General features: G+C 38.0%; 1 protein-coding gene across 4 annotated transcripts in view; it reads left to right on the forward strand.

The window, feature by feature from the left end:
• Positions 1-24,159, forward strand: part of AP2B1 (adaptor related protein complex 2 subunit beta 1) — a 129,562-nt gene that overhangs the window by 6,280 nt on the left and 99,123 nt on the right. For 3 of the 4 annotated variants that reach the window (XM_025918282.2, XM_086686662.1, XM_086686661.1), the window contains exons 2-5: positions 680-739; positions 7,183-7,288; positions 12,092-12,227; positions 14,089-14,334. In XM_025918282.2, coding sequence (XP_025774067.1) covers positions 703-739; positions 7,183-7,288; positions 12,092-12,227; positions 14,089-14,334 — 525 coding nt within the window. In that variant the 5' untranslated portion in view covers positions 680-702. Of the gene's footprint in view, positions 1-679; positions 740-6,810; positions 6,911-7,182; positions 7,289-12,091; positions 12,228-14,088; positions 14,335-24,159 lie in introns of all 4 variants that reach the window. The other variant, XM_086686663.1, reaches the window with a different exon arrangement.

The raw sequence follows: 24,159 nt of genomic DNA on the forward strand, positions 1-24,159 counted from the left end.
TTGAAGAATGTTATTCTTTTGGAATATTATTCTTTTGGGCTAAGTGTAGATTGTTGGAAATATGAAAACTGTAATTAAAAAAAATCCATGCATGAGGCATGTTTGCCTCTAGATATTTGTTGTGAAAGAATATTGTCCTATTAATTTAGTCTTTTTTTCTTAGATTCCTTTTCTCAAGTGTAATAGTGAATAGGTTGGCACAACTGTTTTCTCTTTCTGCTTTGACCTTAACATTGCTTCAGGATATGTGTTTTCAGGATACGTCCCTTGAGGTAGGGAGTAAATCACATTTTCCTGAATGGAAAGTAATTGGGAGATCTTTCAAAACAAACTTTTTTTTATCTTAAATATTTGAGCGCCTAATTGAAGATGTATTTACAAAAAGGTCTAGCTTTAGATCTTCGAGGTGTTGAGATAATTATGGATAAAATTACAAAGCCATAATAGGTTCATATTATCAGTCCATTCCATTTAGCCTGTTATTTTGCCCCAGTTAGTTCCTTGAGGCAAGAGTTAAATTCTTAATTATCTTTGCGTCTCTTGAATCACCAATAATGGTGGTAAGGAAGAAAATACTCAATTTTGAGTACAGAAATTATTATAAATGTTCTTAAAAGTAGTTGAATTCCTTGCTGGACATCAATAATTTGGATAAAGGAATTTTTTTCTCTTGTTGTAGGTGCACATTAAAGATCCAAAACCATGACTGACTCCAAGTACTTCACAACCAATAAAAAAGGTAAGTATGAAAACTTGATTAAAGAACTTTTGAGTTTGAGTTCCTTCAAAAATTGTGGTGTAAGATTGTCCCACCTAGAATGTTTCTGACCTCTTTAGACATGCATATTGTGGACTATCTCATTGGGGATCTACTATTTGTACAGAAAGGTGTATTTGAATAAATTATTAAAGGATAGGCTTTTAAATATAGATAGAGCTGGGATGCACTTCATTTTCGCTTGGAGGTTCTGTTTTGGTGAAAGGATGAAATCCAATTTTAATTTGTCGAAGATGGGTAGGTCTGAGGAAGGCAGAAAGGGAAGCAGCAGCACATTTATTCTCTTTTTGTTTTTACTTGGAAATATTAAAGCAGGGGCACCTGGGTGGCTCAGTTGGTTGAGCGACTTCGGCTCAGGTCATGATCTCGCGATTTGTGGGTTCGAGCCCTGAGTTTGTGGGCTCTGTGCTGATAGCTCAGAGCCTGGAGCCTGCTTCAGATTCTGTGTCTCCTCCTCTCTCTGCCCCTCCCATGCTTATGCTCTGTCTCTAATAAATAAATGTTAAAAAAAATTTTTTTTAAATATTAAAACAATACAGATCACGTAAAAAGTAAAAAAGAAATTTCTCTCTCTCCTTATTCTTGTTCCTTAGGTGAACTCAGGGTGTATCCTTAGTCTTTTTCTGTGCATATAAATGCAAGTATTAATACATATGTTTAAAAAATTTTTATCTTTAACAAACTTCATGCAAACAGTACATAGAAACTTTATATTTTCATATCCCTCCATATAGATCTACCTCATTCTTTTAAATTTTTTTTTAATGTTTATTTATTTTTGAGAGAGAGAGAGAGCACCAGTGGGGGAGGGGCAGAGAACGAGGGAGACACAGAATCCGAAGCAGGCCCCAGGCTCTGAGCTGTCAGTACAGAACGCGACATGGGGCTTGAACCCACAAGCTGTGAGATCATGACCTGAGCTGAAGTCGGACACTCAACTGACTGAGCCACCCAGGTGCCCCAGATCTACCTCATTCTTTATCTGGGCTTTGTCTAAATATGTTCTTTATACTTAAAACAGGGAACCTTTAGAATCAGTTCCATGATTTTTAGGTTATAGACTGTGGATTACTTGAATAACTTTGCATTTATTAACCTCATTGTCTTTGTAATCAGAAATGTAATGCTGATTTTTACATTTGTGGGGTAGGAACTAAGGATTCTTGGGAAAATCCAAACTCCTCATCTTTTGTAAAATTGTTCCTAAATAATAGTTCATTTCTAGTGCTATAGATGGCCCTCCTATCAAAAACAGACTGGTTTCATTCTTCTCAACCTGTTGTTGAGAAGCTGAGATTTACTTTTCTTCAGGATTAGGATTCTGTGCTTTGTATTTAGCAGTCTTTATATTTACTGAAGCATTCTAACCGTGACACAACTATCATTCCTCTTATTCCTCAACAACTTTTCTCCTCAAATGGACCTTTTCTCCTTTCTTCCAGGGGATGAAATATAACTTCTCTGCCTCAGAATTTATCTTTCTTGTTTCCGTTGTAATTTACTGCCTCGGCCTCCTGACTGTCTTCAGATTTAACTAAGTTTAGTCTTGAAGAACCAAGGGTCCTTCTATCTTGTCTGATTCATTGCGTGTATTTATTCCGAAAATATTTATTGAGTGTCCACTGGAGTTTCTTTTCTGCAAGAGACAGAGCGCAAGTAGGGAAAGGGCAGAGAGAGAGGGAGACACGGATCCGAAGCAGGCTCCAGGCTCTCTGAGCTGTCAGCACAGAGCCCAACGCAGGGCTCAAACTCATGAACCTTGAGATCATGACCTGAGCCAAAGTCTGATGCTTAACTGACTGAGCCACCCAAGCGCCCCATAACACTATGGAGTTTCTGATTAAATATCCTAATTTCTTTCAAGTCAGAGTAGATGCAAAGGACACTGAATACCCTTTGGTTTCTAAAAATCATTTCCAACTAAAAGGAATCAGGACTTTTTGGAGAAATAACTGATTCCAGGGTGCATCAAGGGAAAGTACAAGATGAACATGAACATCTTATGCCAGAAAGCAAAAAAAAAATTGATGGGACAGATCAAGGAGCAGCATGGTTTGAAGGGGCTTCCACTTGCCAAATTTGAGATAAATTGAGCATTAAAAAAAAGTGATCATTAGGGGCACCTGGGTGATTCAGTCAGTTAAGTGTCCAACTCTTGATTTCGGCTCAGGTCATGATCTCAAGGTTTGTGAGTTCGAGCCCTACGTTCGGCTCTGCACTGACAGTGTGGATCATGCTTGAGATTCTCTCTCTCTGCCCCTCTGCTGCTCACTTGCTCACTCTCTGTCTCAAAACTAAATATTAAAAAAAAAAAAATGACCATAGTAGTAGATTATAACCCACTGAATAACATATACATGCATAAATCATAGTTATAACTGATTTAGGCAAGAGTCATCAGTGAATACTAAAACAACTACCAGGTGAAAGCTTGATGAGGAACAAGATATTTAAATAGTCTTGAAGTTTCCTTTCACAAATTACTAATCACAAAGGAAAAAATAGTAACTTTACAGGGTTAGGACTTGGTATTTACCAACTTAACCACATATTTGATGGTAACATCACCTATAATGGGACGCATTAACATTATTTGCCTCTTGATGTCATTCACTGAGAAAAACATACCATCCCCTAAGAATTATGCCTGTCAAAATGCATAACCTCAATGTAATCATGAGGGAACATCCATGATAAACCCCGTACCGAGGGCATTCTGTAAAATAACTGGCCTAAACCTTTAATAAATGTCATTATCATGAAAGACAAAGGCTAAGGAACTGTTTCAGGTTAAAGAAGACTAAAGAGACACTATAGTAAAATATAACATACTGATCATTGGATCCTGGCCTGAGGGGGGATGGTGGTAAAATTACTATGAAGGAGGTTATCAAAACTTTTGAGTTGAGTCCATAGATTAGATGATGATGATGTGTCAATGTTAAATTTCCTGATTTTGATCATAGTATTAGGTTATATAAGATAATCATTTTTGGAAATTGTACATTGATGTACTTAGAGCTAAAGAGACAGGATGGCTGCAAGTTTACTATTATTGTTTACTATTCAGGAAGAAACATGTAAATATATAGAACATATGATAAAGCAAATGTGGCACAATGTTAACAATTGGGGACTCTTGCAACTTTTAAGATTGAAATGATTTTTTTTTTTTTTTTTTCTATTGAGAGAGGGAGAGCGAGAATCCCAAGCAGGCTTTGCACTGTCAGCGCAGACTCGACCTGGGGCTTAATCTCACAAACCATGAGATCCTTACCTGAGCCGAAATCAGGAGCCAGATGCCTAACTGACTGAGCCTGGTGCCCCTGAAAAAAAGTTTTGTTTTTGTTTTGTTTTTTAATTTTAAAATAGGAGGGCACACTGTGGTGGTCTAGAGTGAGCAAACAGCCTATCTGCTGGATACGCTGTTTTCAGGAAAGTGCAAGCATATCTGGCCTCTTCTGGTCATTTGGAGTTATGTCAGGGTAAACAAACTCTTCTATTACAATACAGAGAACTACATAGTGAGTTTCTTAATTTTATCAACTGCTAGTCTGTGACTTTCAATCTTTCCTACACATTGGAATTTCTCAGGGAAGTGTAGAACAATACTGATATCTAGGACCCTCCACCTGAGATACCCTGACTTCATTGGTCTGGGCTATGGCCTGGGTGTGGGGATTTTTTAAGCACCCCACATTTTTCTCCTGTGTAGCCAAGATTGAGAACCATTGCTGGCTGTTAGCAGTGGTTGGTAGATTTGATTAGTGGGAGGAGGAAGAGAAAAATAGAAGAACTTGTATGTATGAGATAATTTGTGCCCTCTTTGGCTCTCACCCAACTTCTTCCCTATCTTTATTTTCTATACTTCACAAAAACTATTAGCACTTTGTCATTCATTATCAGCTTTTTTTCTGATTGTCTTACCATTCTGAAATGGCATTTATTTCTTCTTTTGTTAACATTTTGTGTGCTTTATGACCAAGGTATTGTCTATGTTGACATAAAAATGTATAATTAAAAAACTCCCCTAACTCTTCAAACCTTCTTTTGTAATGAGTCCTGGTAACCTTTTTTTATTCAGGGATTTGTAAAAGTTTAAGACCTACAGATTGAATCACGGCTGGGTAAATACCACATTTTAAAAAATGGATAGAGTGTGTTCCTTTTACTTCCTGCAACACCCACCAGAGCTGCCACTGGAACATATTCTTTAAGTTTATGCTAGGATTGGAATAGTTTCAGTTACATCCTGTTTTGATTCTTCAGCTCCTGCTGCTATTCACAGTTCAGACTTTTGAAACCCTGTGGCTTGTCCTTTACTGTTCCTAGAAGTAAATGATGGGAACCCTGAGAGCTGGATTTGGCAGCTGAGGACTTGATGGAGAGGAGCATGACTCTAAAGGGCCCAGCTTTCCTGACTGCTATTTTTGCAGTTGTTGATTAAATAAAGCTGATTTTTGTAGCATTAATCTGTTTGCCTTGTTGGTAGTGGATTTTAATGTCCCAAGCCTTTTTAGTGGTCAACTTTTATGTTTCTTACCAGTTTCATCCTTCCCATTGAGAGGCTTTAATAGATCACAGAATTTGCTGTCCCCACTGTTTCTGTACTGATGAATGAAGTCTGGTTAAAATGAACATCAAGCACAGTCCTAGAAATGGAGGAAAATGAGGCAGTGTTGTTGAAGAGTTTAAGAGTACAGATGGAAGGTTGAACGGGGAGTAGCCAGTTTCTCTTTCATAGGCTTAGTGGTATATTTTCTTCTTTCTTTTAAAACCGGTGGAAGATTGTTACCTTTTCTTTCAGCGCCAGTTTTCTGAAGATAGGTGAGCCTGGTCCTTAAGATAGTGATGATATCCCTGGCATTTCCCAGTGTGGGGCCTGAGTACTCATTCAGGATTGTGCCTTTAGAAATGGTTCTGGTTTGTACCATTCTTGAAGCTTCAAGATTATCATTTTTGTTAGATCAGTTGAATAGGATGGGGCCTTAAAGCCTGTCAGCTTCTTAAAGTGCTAATTAGAGCAGTGATTCTCAGCCCTGGTTGTGCATTAGAATCACTTGGAGACGGGCACCTGGGTGGCTCAGTCAGTTGAGCGTCTGACTTTGGCCCAGGTCATGATCTCACGGTTCGTGAGTTCAAGCCCCACGTCAGGCTCTGTGCTGACAGCCTGGAGCCTGCTTTGGATTCTGTGTCTCCCTCTCTCTCTGCCCCTCCCTAGCTCATGCTCACTTGCTTGCTCTGTCAAAAATAAACTTTAAAAAAAAAGAAGAATCACTTGGAGAAACTTTAAAAAGTATGAACCTAAGAGTTCTGTTTGACATGCTGATTTATTTGCCCCAGAATAGAGCCTGAGCATTGTTATTTTTATTTTTTTAGTGCTTATTTATTTGTTTTTTTTTTTTTTTAATTTTTTTTTAAACGTTTTTTATTTATTTTTGGGACAGAGAGAAACAGAGCATGAACGGGGGAGGGGCAGAGAGAGAGGGAGATACAGCATCGGAAACAGGCTCCAAGCTCCGAGCCATCAGCCCAGAGCCTGACGCGGGGCTTGAACTCACGGACCGCGAGATCGTGACCTGGCTGAAGTCGGACGCTTAACCGACTGCGCCACCCAGGCGCCCCTAGTGCTTATTTATTTGTGAGAGAGCGCATGTGTGCACACATGAGCGAGTAGGAGAGGGACAGAGGGAGAGGGAGACACGGTCTGGAGCAGGCTCCAGGCTCTGAGCTGTCAGCACAGAGCCTGATGTGGAGCTCAAACTCACAGACTGCGAGATCATGACTTGAACTGAAGTTGGACGCCCAACCAACTGAGCCACGCAGGCAGCCCGTTATTATTTTTAAATACCTCCCAAGTAATTTAGTGTCTAGCCAAGGTTGAAAACCTCTGGATTCAGCAGTCAGGAGACACAGTTCTAAGGGCAGCTCTGTCACTGACTCACTCTGCTCTTTGAGCCTTAGTTCTTTATCTGTGAAACTGAGAGTGGGTGAATGAGCTGATATCTAGTGTCTCTTTGGCTTGAAAACAGATTTGTGAACCTGTTCCCGTGCCTACATTTATTGTTTCCCTTGGGACCTTGAAATTCTGATGGAAGATCATCCCTCAGACGCCGTTTTCTCCCCTGTGTAGTAAGATATGAGATTTGCTTTTTCCCCACTCCCACACTTCTAAGATCCGGATTGCAGCTTCCTCTCTGGCATAACCTAAATGATGGTATCTTTATCAATGGTCAATTAATATTCTAGGGATTTGAATTGTACCTATCCTGTAATTTTTAAATCCTCTACTTCAGTTGCTGCCCTGTCTCTGGTCAGCTGTCCTGTTATTTATTACAGAGTGTAGTATTTTGCTCTAGTTTTCTGGTCCTAGGATCTTACCAATTTGTTCTCTTTTCTTGTAGGAGAAATCTTTGAATTGAAGGCTGAACTCAACAATGAGAAGAAAGAAAAGAGGAAGGAGGCTGTGAAGAAGGTGATTGCTGCCATGACTGTGGGGAAGGATGTTAGGTAAGGGTCATCACTCCTGCTGTCGGTCACTTTAGACCCATACCCTATTTTATGGCTTTTACTGCTTTTCATTTAACTGTTGTAAACAAAGAACCTATAAGAATGGGTTTGTCCCACTGAAAATCACAAGGAAGTATAGTTGCTTTTACGTGAACTCTGTGACTTTTTTTTGAAGAATGAAACCAGTTTGATTTTCTTGCGTCCAGATCTAGCATAAAACCTCCTGAGAGCTGGCACAGTTACAGATCTGTTGCTGAAGTAGTTTTAGGAGATGATAAAAATGTACCGAGAAGCAGAAGCTCATATGTTCTTTAATTGGCTCGAGCCAATGTTCTTAACTCTACAACTCTAGAATCAGTTGCTGAATTCAAGATGAAAATCAACGTTAACAAAGTCTGTTTTCTCACCCTCCCTGCTTTCCCCGTAATTCAGCCAGACCATTTGGAAATAGGTGCAGATTATCCGCAAGCCCCTGAGGATTCCCAAAATCCTTTTGGGGGATTTATGAGGTCAAGGCTATTATAGTAATACTTAGGTATTATTTGCCTTTTCACTGTGTTGACATTTGCACTGCTGATGCCTTAGTGCGAATCAAGGTAGTAGTGCCAAACTGTGATAGTAGTCATTGTATCCTTCATCACCACTTACTTCCAGGAAAAAAGGGCAGTTTCACTTAGGGCTATTCTTCATTGAAGCATTAAAAATGTATTTTATTAAGCCTTGAAATATGAGTCAGGTCTTTTTAATATACCATGCGATAAAATAGGAATTATGCATAAAGCACTTCTGCATAACATAGTGTGATTGGTTGACCTGGAAAAAAGCCGATTGTTTGAATTGGGAATACCATTTTTAAGTAAAAGAATGATTGACAGACAAATTATAGTTAATCAGATCTTCAGTATTTGGGAGACATTTTATCAAAAATGAACAAAGTGAACCTGTCACTTCTAGAGAAAAAAATTGACAGATCCATTTTGAGCTTTAAAGTAAAAATTAGATTGTTAGAAAACTTGTATCTCTCATTATGAGCTTGACAGCATCCCAATACTTAGAGACTTTTCTGATGAGATTGGTGGTGAAATGAATTAATGTATTATTTACTGTTCTCTGATGAAATGTGTCATTGGGAAGATCTGCATAACTCAACCAATATTTTCTAAATGACCAGTGCATAGATCATAGAAGTATCCATGGGTAAAAGATCCATTCACATTAAGTGATAAAAGATAGATCTTATTGCAAGCAAGTTTAAAAAGTTTGATATGGTTTCAGATTCCACATTGTAGCTGACTTTTAAGAGAAAAAGCCTTTGTCTAGCTTTAATGTATCAAAGAATATCCAGTTATTTGAAAAAGCTGTTAAAATACTCCTCTCTTTTCCAGTTAATATATGTGTATGATTTGCTTCTTACACTTCAGTCAAAACAACATTCTACGGGGTGCCTGGGTGGCTCAGGCGGTTAGGTGTGCAACTCTTGATTTTGGTCAGGTCATGGTCTCACGGTTTGTGAGTTCAACCCTCACATCGGGCTCTGTGCTGACAGTGTATGGAACCTACTTGTTATTCTGTCTCCCTCTCTCTGCTTCTCCCCACTCACATTCTCTCACATTCTCTCAAAATAAATAAATTAACAACAACAACAACAACAACAACAAAAAACCAACATTCTACAACAGGTTGAATGCAGGAGCAAATATGAGGATATAGCTGTCATTGCTTAAACTAGACATGTAAAACATGTAAAACAATATTGTCTTAATTTTTTAAAAAATACAAATTTTTTTGCTTTAAAGTGATATGTTAATATGAAATGCACTTGTTATTTTAGAACTTTTTTTAGTGTTTTATTTTTGAAAGTGTAAGCACATGCATGCAAGCTGAGGAGGGGCAGAGAGAGAGGGAGATAGAGGAGTCAGAGCAGGCTCTGCAGTGAGAGTGGAGAGTCCGATGCAGGGCTCGAAACCATGAACCGTGAGATCATGACCTGAGCCAAAATCAAGAATTTGAACACTCAATTGACTGAGCTACCCTGGTGCCCCACATATCATAGTTTAAACAAAATGATAGTAGGTATCTTTTGGCCTTCATTGTGTTTACTATCTAGTTGAAGAGATCCAAAATCTGAAAACTTAGGGAGTAATGAAATACAATTTTATTATTAGGAACTAGAGTATACATTAAAGGCAATAAGAATTCTACAAAAGAGAGATACATGTAAATAGGAATAGTTGAAGAACACTTCTCGGAGGAGATGGGATTTGTGCCATGCCTAGATAGCTCAAAGAGGCAGAATAAATAGAGCTGAGCTATTCATAGGTTATCATATTTCAGTCTCCCCTCCAAGTAACTTCAAGTTCAGTGCTGTGAGAAAGAAATACAGTGTGAGCCCCATATATGATTTAAAATTTTCTGATAGCCAAGTTAAAATAAAACATAGATGAAATTCTAATAATATATTTTATTTAACAGTATATCGAGTATCATTCCAATATGAAATTTAAAAATAATAAAAATTATTGAGGTAATTTACATTATATTTTTCATACTAAGTCTTCAAGATCCAATGTGTATTTTATATATACATAAATATATATGTATGTGTATATGTATATGTGTGTGTGTATATATATACATATATATATCTCGTATATATATATATCTCCTATATATATATATATATATATCTCCTATATATATATATATCTCCTATATATATATATATATATATATCTATATATATCTCCTATACACATATATATCTCTCTCACATCATAGTTCAGACTAGCCACACTGCCAGTGAGTAGCTACATATGACCAGTGGCTACCATATTGGAAAAATCAACTTTCTAGCTTTATAGGTTGATACTTAACAGTTTTTACCTCTAGAACTTTGTTCTTGACCAAGATCTTTTTGATCTTGGGCAGGTTGTTGGAATTAAATTACTCAGGATCTTAAATTTACTGTTGGTTAATGTGTCACATTTGTTTGTCAGTTTTTAGTTGTTTTGCCCATGAGTTATTCTAAGAAATGGAAAGAATATTCATTTTGGGGGAATGTTGATTAGTGTTTGTTGAGTATCTACATGTGCTTGAAACTAGGTATGTATATTGATTAAACAGTTTGCCTTTCAGAGCAGAAGTCATTGGTTCGTTGGAGATAAGGTGGATTCTTTGACTTTGCTGTCCATCTTCCTTTCTGTAAATAACTATCTCTGCTTATTGTGTGTGTGTGTCCAGGAGCTGTACCATGTGACCAGTTATTTCAGCCATTCTCCTTTTTGTAGAAATATACTGACATTTGCTTTCTGTGTACTTGTAGTAAGATGTTCAGAAGTATTTAGAAGTTTTACAGTACTTTGATAAAGCTTTAAGGGGAAGTTTAATTGCTAATCTCATAAAATTATAGTTCACCTATATTTTAAAAATACAGCTTATACGTTAAAATCCAATAAGCTCACCTTCTAAACTAATGATGCCACTTTCCTTTGGCTTTACAGGAAAGTAGTAAATCATGAAATGACTTGAACTTGGAAAAAGTGTAAACTCCTTTTATATTTGAGGAGACTCGTTTTCATTGTCTGAATACGTAATATTAAGAATAAAGAAATAGGGGCACCTGAGTCGCTCAGTTGGTTAAGTGTCTGATTCTTGATTTGGGGTTAAGGTCATGATCTCAACAGTTCGTGGGATCGAGCCTCTTGTCGGGCTCTGCATTGACAACATGGAGCCCGCTTGGGATTCTCTCTCTCCCTCTCTCTGTGCCCCTTCCCCACTTGCACGTGCTCGCTTGCTCTTTCTCTCAAATAAACTAAAAAAAAAAAAAAAAAGAAAGAATAAATTCCACTAGAAGGGAATCAGGACGTGTTAGAAAAATGACTGATTTTAATTGTAAGATTAGAAATGAACCAAGTGATCCTGGATGGAACATCATGTCCTACCAGAAAGCAAGGAAACTGGTGAAAATACAAGGTCACATCCCAGGAACTCAGAAGCGAACTGAGTAAGTTCTCACTGGCCAAGGATAGAAGAATATGAACATTTAAAAAGTATAGCAACCATAGTGCATTGAACCTACAATGAATTGATATGTAGAATTACTGTTAATTTGTATATGTGACAAAGACTGTTTTTTTAAAAGCAACATTCCAGGGGTGCCTGGGTGGCTCAGTTGGTTAAGTGTCTGACTTCGGCTCAGGTCATGATCTCACAGTTTGTGAGTTCAAGCCCCATGTCGGGCTCTGTGCTGACAGCTCAGAGCCTGGAGCCTGCTTCGGATTCTGTGTCTCCCTCTCTCTGCCCCCTGCCCTGCTCACACTCTGTCTCTCAAAAAGGGAGTAAACGTTAAAAAAAAAAAAAAAAATTAAAAGCAACATTTCTAAAAGATATGTCCTAAAATATTATATGTGAAATTATATGATGTCTAGGATTTGGTTAAAAATAATCCAGAGCAACTAGATGGGATAGGGATAGGGAGGGAGGGAAGGAGAATGGATCGAGGACATGTATTAATACTTGTTTATAGCTGGGTGATGGATATATTGGGTTCATTATACTGCTGTTTCTATTTGTTAGGAATTTTTGTAATGAAAAGTTTCTTAAAAACTCTATTTTTAGAGACTTTCTTGAGACCCAGGGTTACAGTTTCTTTAGAAATTCATCTCAGTGAGATAATTATTATTACCGTGGGGACATTTGTCCTTGCATCAGATCACTTTGTAAAATAAGGCCATTTCTTCAGGTTCTATCCATTGGCTTGACACCAACATCTTTTCATTTTTCTTTTCTCTTTTCTCCTCTCAGCTCTCTCTTTCCAGATGTAGTGAACTGTATGCAAACCGACAATCTGGAATTAAAGAAGCTCGTGTACCTTTATTTGATGAACTACGCCAAGAGTCAGCCAGACATGGCCATCATGGCTGTCAACAGCTTTGTGAAGGTAACATTCCCCCAGGGACTCAAGACCAGTCTCTTATGTCTCAAGTAACCTTTTCAGAAGTGTTTCTTGATATAGTTAATGTCTGCATTGCAAATAAGCAACCTCTGTTCCAAAAGAGGGCCTCTGGAGAAGTACTGGCACTGACTAGGAATGTTCATGTTTTTAAGCCTTCTTTATGCCAGCATTTGTCATCCAATTCAGACCATATGGAGAGCTTTCAGTTAGCTGGTCTTGGTGTCCTTGCCAGATGGAAGAAGAAAAGCAGGTGAAGAAGCCTTAATGTTTTACCTACCCAGGCTGACAAAGCTTAGGTATATCATTGCAGTTTCAGTAACCTGGGCTTTATCTAGTTTCCCTTTGTAAAAATTATGCTTATGAGTTAGAAGTAGTAGAAACCACAGGAGCTACTACCTCTGTTTTGTCTTAATAGGTCTTAACACTGGATTAATTTTTTTATTATGGAAACTTTCAAACATAATGAAGTAGAGGAAATCGTATTATAAATTCCTACCCATCTTGTAGTTGCAGTAGTTAATAACCCATGACCAGTCGTGTTTTATTTATTCTCCCATACATGCTTTCCTGACTCCTCCTCATTCTCCTACTAGATAATTTTAACGTAAATCCCAAACATGATAAAGATGAAAAATAATTCTATCCTTACATTTGTCAGAATAAGATCTCTTTTTTAAACATAACTACAATTTTCACATCTTAAAAAATTGACCATTAAGAAATTTCTTATTGAACATGCAGTCATAGTTTTCCTATCATTAGATTTGATGGACATAATGAGGCTGTACCTATTAAAAAATACATATTTTAATATTTTATATATATATATGGTTTTTTGCTGTTTTTTCCCCTTTGTTGGGAATTTAGTCTGCATTAAAAAAAAGACAGTATTTCTAAAATTAGCTTTTATTAAACTGTTCTGAAAAATAAAGTATATGCTTTCTTTCTTATGGAATTTTTGTTCTTTACCTGTGTTTAGCTACATTGTACAAAATCAGAGAACATAACATTCTTTCTGTCTGGTGGTTCATAGGTGGACTACATCATTGGAAAGATAATTTAGTTTACTTGTTTTGTACTTTGGTGTATACAAGGTTTAGAATGTTTAAAGAAAATTTTTAGCATAGTGCAATTTAAGGAGTATTCTATTTGTACTGTATTTGGAAGCATTTGCTAATAAAGGAGAATGTAGGAGTGCCTGGCTGGCTCATTTGGTAGAATATGCAACTCTTGAACTTGGGTCCATGAGTTCGAGCCCCATGTTGGGTGTAGAGTTCACTTAAAAATAAATAAGTAAATAAATCCCTCATTTGGGGAAAGAAAAAAAAAAAAAGGAGAATGTATGTTAATTGAGATCTTGGAGGGCTCTCTCTGCTGCTTAACTCCAGGAACTTGGGGCAGGCCCAAACCAGTTTCTCTCTCCTTTGCTTTCTTGGCTGTAGGCCCCAGAAAGTCCCAACCTCTTTTCTCTCTACTTGATATTTGCAGACTGGCTCTGGAGTGGAACACATCTTTTCAATTCCTCATTTTTTTCCTGTTGTTAAGGGAGGTCCACTAATAGCCATGGGGATGGTATTACCAGCTCACTAAGGTGCTGCCCTTCTGGGCATTTCTTCACTGTGTTTATGAAACAATTAAATGATTTTCTAAGCTAAACTCTTAAATAGGCAACTAAGATTTGTACTTAGGAAACAATAGCATGGGATGATTTATGTTCTGATATAGAATGTAACTGGAAGCTTACATTAAGGAAATATTTTTTTGTGGTTTGTATAAACTAGACTATTTACTTTTAGTTACCATGTACACCTACAGTTGTCAATGATTTTTTTTTTTTTTTTAAAAGGACTGTGAAGATCCTAATCCTCTCATTCGGGCCTTGGCAGTCAGGACCATGGGGTGCATCCGGGTGGACAAGATTACAGAATATCTGTGTGAGCCCCTCCGAAAGTGTTTGAAGGATGAAGATCCCTATGTTCGGAAAACAGCAGCAGTCTGTGTGGCAAAACTCCATGATATCAATGCCCAAATGGTAGAGGATCAGGGATTTCTGGATTCTCTGCGGGATCTCATAGCAGATTCAAATCCAATGGTAACAAACTTCTGCTTTTATAAAGAGAATAGTGCTTAAAATGGGTCCCTTTTAAAAAAGCATGTTTAAAACAAATCTTATGTTTGGGACATTGAAACCTAGGTTAGCTGTGGGAAGTATGAATTCTGTGTGTCCCTCAGATATCTGTCTCACACTGTAGGTGTTTCTGAGGTGAAAACCAACTACTAAAATACTAGGGTCTTAAAGCAAACCTTTGCATCATACCTATCCCTGTATTTGCTCAGCAACCGGTTCTTTCATCATTTTTTTAAGAGGATTTTACCTTAAATTGATAGCAGTTTTTTAAAGATGATTTCTTCAGATGTTTGTTGTCTTTTCTAGCAGTGTGGCAATAGAAACAAAGTTATATTTATTGCTTAGTGATTTTTATGCATTCTTCTACAGGAAAATTCTAGGACAAGATTCTCTTTTGACAACTAACGTTTTAAACATTTGGTAGCTAGGAGGGCCTGGGTGGCTCAGTCGGTTGAGCGTCAGACTCTTGGTTTCAGCTCAGGTCATGATCTCACAGGTTGGTGAGCTCGAGCCCCACATCAGACTCTGTGCTGATGGTGCAGAGCCTGCTTGGGATTCTTTCTCTCCCTCTCTATCTGCCCCTCCCACACTTATGCTTGTTTGTGCATGCGTTCTCTCTCTCTCTCTCTCTCAATAAATAAATAAATAAATAAATAAATAAACTTAACCAAAAAAAAAAAAAAAAACTTTAAACATTTAGGAGCTGGAAAACAACTTAACACCTTAAAGTTTGGAGTACTTTTATTTCTCATATTAACATTTTTAACTTTGTCCATATAATGAAGGGGAGAAAGTCCCGAGTGGTATGTTGACTCTGCTGGTAACTGGAGCTCATTTGAATTCAATGATTGGTCAAAGTATCATTGCTGAGAAGATGAAGGAATATGGCCACCTTTTCTCCCCTTTTTGCCTAATACAATATTTACTTAGAGGTGAATAATTGTGAGTTAATCAAATGAGTAACCTTTGAATACTTTTCTTGTTGTTGAACTTTCTGGAATTTGCCTTGAAATAGACATTGCCTCTCACTTGCAAATTACCCACTCAGATCTCTGCTTTGATATTTCATTTGGTTCATCTTATTCTTTGAATAGCCTTGGCTTCTGTTTATTCTCCTTCAAGTTTAGTATCAAGGTCAAAGGATGAAGCAAGCCCCACTTTTTTTTTTTTAAGGTACTATGGTACTTACTATCATCAGGGATCTTTTTAGCCACCTTCTAGGTACAGAAGTGGGTTGCGGATATGGATGTGCTTAAACTATGACTTCTGATAGGATGTCACCATCAGTAAGAAGATTCAGCCTTTCCTTTTTTCCACCTCAAGTAAGATCATGTGACTTCTCCCCCGCTTTTTTTTATTCCATACAGGAAGAAATTTATAGGGGCGTCTGGGTGCCTCAGTTGGTTGAGCGTCCAGCTCTTGATTTTGGCTCAGGTCATGTGATATCACGGTTCGTGGGTTTGAGCCCCATGTTAGGCCCTGCGCTGACAGTTCAGAGCCTGCTTGGGATTCTCTCTGCCCCTGTCCTGCATGTGTGCTGTCTCTCTCTCAAATAAGTTTAAAAAAAAAAGGAAGAAAGAAAGTTACAAGGCATTAGTATCTATGTTATAGACTGTGTAGTTGGTCCTAAGTTGTATTTTAGTGTTGTTTCTGAGTCACTGTTACTCTGAACAGCTGTACTGGAAATTTTCTACCTGAGGACAAATGAGAAGATGAAAAGTATTTGGCTTCCATGCTCCCAATTTCAGGCATCCAGATGAATAGGGTATTGTGCACTCATGGAAACTTGTTAAATAGTGGGACTAGGAATGTGGAGTGGAGTGAGGTGAAAATGAATTCTAACTTATTTAGGAAATTCCATTTTGGGGAGAAAAAGGCATTTTTACACTAATGTAAATTCTTCAAAGTAGAACCTACAAAATTAGATGATTAGGGATAGGCAGTAACTGATGGTTTAGTAAAGGTTTGCTTTTTCTTTTTTCGGCTCTTTTCTTTTTTTTGTACCCAAGCACTCAGAACTTAAAACTTTATCCAGATCAGTTGAGAGGGTGGAATGATTCTGGAACAAACCTAATTTAACTTATTTTAAGTTTTCATTATGGAGGAAGGGCTGGTTTTGGCCAGATCCTACTCTCAAGTAACATGTATGCCATTTATTTATTTATTTATACTTTATATTATGGGAATTTTCAAACATATTCAAAATTAAAGTGACTAAATGAAAATGAGATAAGTAAAATGAATCCATTTACCATCATCAGATTCGGTAATTATCAGCATGCGCTAGGCTTGTTTTACCTGTTTTCCCCCATGCCATACCTACCTGTATAAGTAATATAAACAGGCAACACATCAGTGGGTCTCTGTTTGAATTTAATATAACATTATATTAAACTATAATACTCTTAATAAAATTTCCTAATCTGTTTTTACTACAGCTTATCAGGAGGTGATTTCAGGGGATTTTCACAAGTTACCTTTGAGGAAACTTTTAGAGAAAATTTAAGGTCACCTGGTAGATTTTGAGAAACTTTCAGGAGCCACTTTTGTTTACTGTGTCTTTATTGCCGATTTTCCTAGAGCAGGTGTCAGCATTAATTATCATTGGACCTATCGCTCTCTAAATAGAAAATCTTTTTGATTCTCATCACATTTCTCAGTAGCAGAACTTTTCCCTTGATATTGTTCAATGGAGTGCTAGCAAGGCTCACAGGGTGCAAAATTTAAAATGGTACTCACATTCAGGTGCCAGCTCCATACCTGCAGAAGCCTGAAAGTGGAGTGTCTCCTTAAGCTTGTGCCTTACTTGCCTTACTCTTGTTCTGGTCTTGTTTTACATACTATTATTCAAATCATTTTTTGAGCTCTTCATGCTTGTTTTAGTGAAGAACTGAAAAGTTTGTGTTAAGATAGCCAACAGACACACATGCCTACCTTTGATCTCGAACCCATACTTTTCATCTCAATCGATGTCATGCTTTTTGCCAAAAAGTATTACAACCGGCATTTAGACCACTGATTTTCCTTTTTTATCAGCTGGGTCAAATACTGTTGATAGGAAACAGGTGAGTACATGAATGTAAGGTTTAATAGCTCAAACATCTGAGAGATTCCAAAGGATTCTGATGACCATACGTTCTTAGGAAAAGGGAAATTTAAACTTAAATGCATTCTATGCCAGATACATGCTTTTACTTAACGATTTATTGCTTCGTTCTCTTATCTTCCCAATGCAATAGAGGTTATTCCATGTTGAGATCAAGAAGTGTACACTCAGGAAATTATCCCAGAGTCCTACAGCTAGTGCTAATATAGCCAGGATTCTAACATAGTTCTGAGTCCCAATACCCGTTATTGGTCACTGTCTTCATAGAGGTATGTCTCCAATAGAATTTAAATGTGTGTATTCACACGTACACATTTAGAACTGTTTTATTGTTTCAAAATGGTTAAAATTTTGAATATATGAAGGCCTTTAATTATCTGAGACCTGTTTTACTGTGGAAATCCTCTCAAGCTCCTTACTCTGATGCTTGAGTCCTCTTCTGCTCTGGAGGGTATTTTGTTGCACTGTTTCAGAAGTTGTTCCACACGGTGGCAGCACTGCACCAGAAAATACTAGAATCTCTTGCAAAAAAAAAAAAAAATTAACGTTTCCAGGGGGTTCTGCTTTAGTAATTTTCTTATAGCTCACTTCAGAAGGGCATCCTAAAGGTGAAAGCACCTGCAGAAATGACTTTGAAATTGGAGAGTAAAATGTTGATCAAGATCTGAATACTTTTGGGGTTATGTTGATTTCCAAGCTCATTCCTGGAGTAGGGTACCTTGCTGCAAGTAATAGATTTGTTTTCATTTCTTGTCTTTCTGGGGGGGATCACCCACACTTCCTTTTCCTATAGTTATCCCATTTATAACAGTTAAAGCAGACTTTCAGTGAAATACTATTTGAAAGAGAAAAGACAGACTTTGAAGTAAAAAAATTCTCTTAAATTCTAGCTCAACGTCACTGAGTTTCTTCTTCTGTTGAATGAGGGGCGCCATTGTAGAAAGGTGTTAGGAGTATTTATTGAGCTGTGGTATAAAAAGTGCGTATTCAAGGGGCACCTGGGTGGCTGAGTTGCTTAAGCGTCCAACTTCAGCTCAGGTCATGATCTCACGGTTCATGAGTTTGAACCCCGCATCAGGCTCTGTGCAGACAGCTCAGAGCCTGGAGCCTACTTCAGATTCTGTGTCTTCCTCTCTCTTTGCCCTTCCCCTGCTCACGCTCTGTCTCTCTCCCTCTCAAAAATAAATAAACATTAAAAAAAAATTAAATAAAAAAAAGCACATATTCAAGTGCTTGGCTTATGGGAGCTCATGAGAATGATGGCTGCTGCTCCTGTAACTATGAAATAGACATTAGAGAGGGTTAACGTTATTGCTACAATATTAACTTAAAAGGTCCTGGTGCTGTTGATAGCTGTACAAACTCATATAGTACAGTCTTTTCTGAGAGAATTAGAGCCAAACTTATTTTCAGATGCAGATTTCATTATTTTGAAAGCAAACCTGTATTCAGAATGAGCAACCACTTTGGAGCTACAGGAGAATAGCTCCCATGACTTCTTCACAGATGTCAGAATATTTTATTTTATTTTATTTTATTTTATTTTATTTTATTTTATTACATTTTATTACATTTTATTTTATTTTTGAGAGGCAGAGAGAGACAGAGCACAAGTGGGGGAGGGGCAGAGAGAGAAGGAGACACAGAATCCGAAGCAGGCTCCAGGCTTTGAGCTGTCAGCACAGAGCCCAACATGTGGCTTGAACTCACAGATCGTGAGATCATGACCTGAGCCGAAGTCAGGTGCTCAACCGACTGAGCCACCCAGGTGCGCCCACAGATGTCAGAATTTTTAGAATTTCCACCAAATGTATATTTTCAAGAAAAAAATGCACTTTTGGGTGATAGTGATTGTTTTGTAGCTTTTTTTCCGTACATTAGGATTTTCCCTCCTTTACTATGGTTTTTATTTTTTCCTCCAAGGCATTTGAGATACTCTGACTTCAGTTAGCATGTTCATGCTAGAGTCTGCCACTCCTGAGACTCCCAACAACCCCATCGCATGGTTTCTTTTGTTTGTGAACTCGGCTCTCCTGAGTCCTGTTGGCTTAGGACTTTGCCCCTTTAATGTCTTCTAAACCTTCTCCATTCTGCTTCCATCAGTCACCATGAGAGCTGCCCTGGGAAGCCCCACTTCCCTCTGCTCTGTCCTCTCTGCCAAAGCACAAATTACTGAATAAGTAGGAAACCTATTTCTGTTTGATGAGTGTTCTGCACGAGCAGTATGTTCTCAGAATAGCCTCAGCTTGGCCCAGAATAGCCTTTAGCAAAGGTTCTGGTTAAAACTGCTAGCATCTTGGGGCACCTGGGTGGCTTGGTCAGTTAAGTGTCTGACTTTCAGTTTTGGCTCAGGTCGTGATCTCACAGTTTGGTGAGTTCGGGCCCCGTATCAGGCTCTGTGTTGACAGTGTGGAGCCTGCTTGGGATTCTCTCTTTCTCTCCCCTTCTCTGTCCTCTTCTCCTGCTCACAATGTGTCTGTCTCTCTAAATAAATAAATAAACAAACCAGTTAGCTTCTTTTAATTAGAAATTATTCTAGAAAGCTATCTTATAAAGAGGCCTTATAAAAATTTTATAAAGAGGCTTTAACTGGGTTCATTCACATATACCATGCAAGTGAAAGACAAGCAGAACCCACATTCCAAGGATCGACATAGGATGAGAAGCCTCCGATGATCCAGTGCCAGCTCACAGGTCAAAAGGCAGTCACGTCTTTTTGGTGACCATCACCAGCATGTAGAAGCAGCATGGTATTATGGCAGTGGATCTCAACTGGGAGCGATTTTGCTCCCCAGGGTACGTTTGGCAATATCTAGGGCACTTTTCATTGTCACAGCTAACTGGAGGGATGTTGCTAGTATCAAGTGGGTAGAGTCCAGGGCTACTTCAGACATCCTGCAGTGTACAGGACAGCACCCTAGAGCAACCAGTTATTCATCCCCAAATGTCAGTAGTGCTAAGTTTGCAAAAATTTGGATTATAGAAGTAATAGAAATAGCATATAACCACGTAGGGCCAGAGTGGCTGCTGTTTTGAGTCCTGGTGTGGCTGCTTAATAAAAATGTTGCCTTTAGCAAGTTATTTAAAATGAGCTTCAGTTTCCTTGTCTTTAAAAAGGTAATAATGCTTATTTTACCCAATTATTTTGAATATGAAGGAATAATTTAAAAATTTAAATAATGCCTGGGGCACCAGGGTGGCTCATCGGCTCAGGTCTTGATCTCAAGTTTCGTGAGTTCGAGCCCCACATTAGGCTCTCTGCTGTCAGTGCAGAGCCCACTTGGGATCCTCTGTCTCCCTGTCTCTGCCCCTCCCCCACTTGTGCACACTCTCGTACTCTCACTCTCTCATTCTCTCCCAAAAATGAACAGTAGGGGCGCCTAGGTGGCTCAGTCAGTTAAGCATCGGACTGCAGTTCAGGTCAGGATCTCACAGTTTGGTTCCTGAGTTTGAGCCTTGTGTCGGGCTCTGTGCTGACAGCTCAGAGCCTAGAGCCTGCTTCAGATTCTGTGTCTCCCTCTCTCTCTGCCCCTTGCCTACTCATGCGTGTGCGTGCTCTCTCTCTCTCTCTTTCAAAAATAAACATTAAAGTTTTATTTAAAAAAACATCAAAAAATTTTAAATAATGCCTGATATATAGCAAATATTTAATGAAACTGTAGCTATTGAGGAACAGACCTAACATTGCATACTTTCTTATTATTATAATTTCTATTTAGGCCTTAGAAAGTTGTGGTTTGTTGTCAGTCAGTCTGAGATGGTACGTATTGAAAAACTCAAGTCTCTAGATCACTTTGTAAATTTGAGGATTTTTATCAGAATATAAATGATGCCCTTGTGGGCTATGTTGTCTTTCAAAGATCAGTCTAGAGCACATAGAAAAACTTCATGACTTCACTTAATTTAGTATTTTCTATGATTTCTGTTATCCCTAAATGTATATTAATAAGTAGAGTTTTAAAGTACAATTTCATACGTAAGTAAAATGAGAAATACATAATGTTCTTCGTGCTAAAAGTCCATAAAGGAGTTCCGGAGCTGGTAGAATTTTAGGTGCATGTGAGAGTGCCTGTAGGTGGTAGGCACTTAATAAGAGTAATGTGGGAGGTAATATGTTCAGTCTGTCTGGGTTCCCCATGTGAGTAATGTTATATTTGGTACCAAAAGAGGAGCGATTTCTGCAGGAATGGAGTAAGTAGAATCATTAGAGGCTGCTTTGATATAAGGCTGATTGCCCAGCTCTTGAATCTCCCACTGGTTGATCTGAGTGTTGTTCTGTCTCTGCTTATAGAGGAAGTAAATGATTTTTGTTTCCTGTGTAATAAACTCTGGAAATCTTTCTGTGATTCTCACTTCTTTTTAAATCAGTTTTCTATCAGTTGTTACTAACTTATAGGTTATTTTTTTATTCTTTTTACATTTTTTTAAGTTTATTTATTTTGAGGGAGGGAGAGAGAAACCCAAGCAGGCTCCATGCAGAGCCTGATCTCCCAACTGTGAGATCATAACCTGAGCCCAAATCACGAGTAGGACCCTTAACCAACTGAGCCATTCAAGTACCCCTGAGTTGTTGTTGTTGTTGTTGTTGTTGTTGTTGTTCTTCTTCTTCTTCTTCCTTTTTTTTTTTAATAAGCTCATTTAGGGGGGATAATTTTAGAATAACAGAAAAGTTGCAAAGATAGTACAGAAAGTTCTCATATACTCTTCAGTCACTTTCACTTAATGTTAACACCTTACATAACCATGGCACATTTGTCAAAACTAAGAAATTAGCATTGGTACGTTATTATTAACTAAAGTACAGATTTTATTTGAATTTCACCTGTTTCAACACACATGTCCTTTTGCTATTTATTCTAGGATTCAATCCAAAATACCAAATTGTATTTAATCACTTCTTTTTATAAAGAGTTGACTCACTCTGTATGAAAGTGTCTCAAAAACAGAAAAGTGCTTTGTAATTATGAAATGGTATCTTTTCCTCTCCCCAGTACTGGATAGCATAGTGGTTAAGACTCAGACTCTTGAGCCAGACAGACTTGGGTTTGTATGCTGGTTCTATCATTTCTTGGCTCCCTGGACTTCTTTCCATCCTCATCTACATAGTAGAGGTGATAAATAAAATTTTTCTCGTAGGGTTGTTGTGAACATTAAGGAGAGAGAGCTTGCAGAGCCCTTAATCCTGAACCTGGCAGAGAGAGCCCTCCATAATATAACTGCCATTTATGGTCCATATTGTATAGTCACTGTGCTGCTGGAGATTAATAAGTTTAAAGGGGTTGATTTTTCAATTGCACATTTATTCTTAAAAGATTTAGTTCTTTTGTATATGTTATTTATTTAAAAGCAGACATTGTTTTTAGGGTAATTCTGGGGGCAGCTTACCCACAAACGAAGCTAGGTCTGTTTACAGTGTTACTTACTACACCATTGCAGAATTACTTTTAAAAGTTAATTTTTCCAGGAAATCCCTTTAAAGCAGTTCATCAGCAACTTCTTGAAAAGTGGATCTGTTGTACATAGTAATACTGAAAGATCACAGCTCATTCCTTTCTCAGTGTTCCCTTCAGGATGATCTCAAGACTTTTAATGTGGCAGGGGGTTACTTTGTTCTCATAGGGAGATAACTGGTATGGTCATACATTTTTGGTTTGTGTTGCAGCTTGCTCTAGTGTAATTTCAGGGTCTGTGGGCCCACTAACCCTGATTGTTAGGAGTGCCTTTTGTCTATTTGTAGATACCTATTTGTGATGTGAGAATATTTGCATTTTGTCAGACCATATCTTAAGCCACTTTAAGTAATGAATTCTATTGAGTCTTATTTGTGAATCTTAATTGTTACCATGTATACAGACTTCCTTGTCATCATGAGCTGTGTTGACTCAACCAGGCAGACGTGTTGACTCAAGTTCCTTATTCATGGGAAGATGAAGGGGGAAAAGTGGCACATTTTAGGATGTAATACAGTTGGCATATTATCTGTTGGCATTCTGGACAGTGTGTTGGGTAAAAGTATGAGCTCTAAGTTTTACTTATGTGGTGCCACATAGTCATTGTGTCCTTAAGGAGATGATCAGGACTGAAACATGCTTGGAAGAAATACATGTTGCCTTGTGCTTTCACATGTCAGTTGAAGCAACTCTATAAAGGAGAAAGCAAGATTATGTATATTTCAGCATAATAGATTTTGGTCAGTTATTATGCTTTCACTTGATTTCAGTCTTTAGGGGCACCAACCAAAAGGGTTGTAAATTGAACAGGAAAACTGAAGTATAAACCTGGATAGAGAGTATGTGACCTTGAAGGTCATTGCTGGAAATGGAAGTCCTCTAAATAGTACTTGAGTTAATAGGGAGAAGTCACGGTACTGGAAAGTGATGTCTTTCTTGGGTTCTGAGGCTATGGAAATGAAAGTGCAGGATGAAAGTCATTCAAAGGGACAGGGACATGTGTGAGAGATTTCTCGTAAAGGAGCTTCTGTCTGTGACACTCCAGTCCCACAGGAGATCTGGATTTCCCTTCTAGATTTCTTTTTTTACAGGATCATTTTTATTTTAACCCTACCTGCAGCTCTAGCTTGTTCCTTTTAAAAAAAAAAAAGAGGTCAAATTTATGTCCTTATAATTGATGCATATCAGATAGGGGTAGCTTATAAATCAGATTTTATAGCTGGATAGTAAATC

Source organism: Puma concolor, chromosome E1 (assembly GCF_028749965.1).
Source record: "Puma concolor isolate L17-30 chromosome E1, mPumCon1.1.hap2, whole genome shotgun sequence".
NCBI classification, from domain to species: Eukaryota; Metazoa; Chordata; class Mammalia; order Carnivora; family Felidae; genus Puma; species Puma concolor.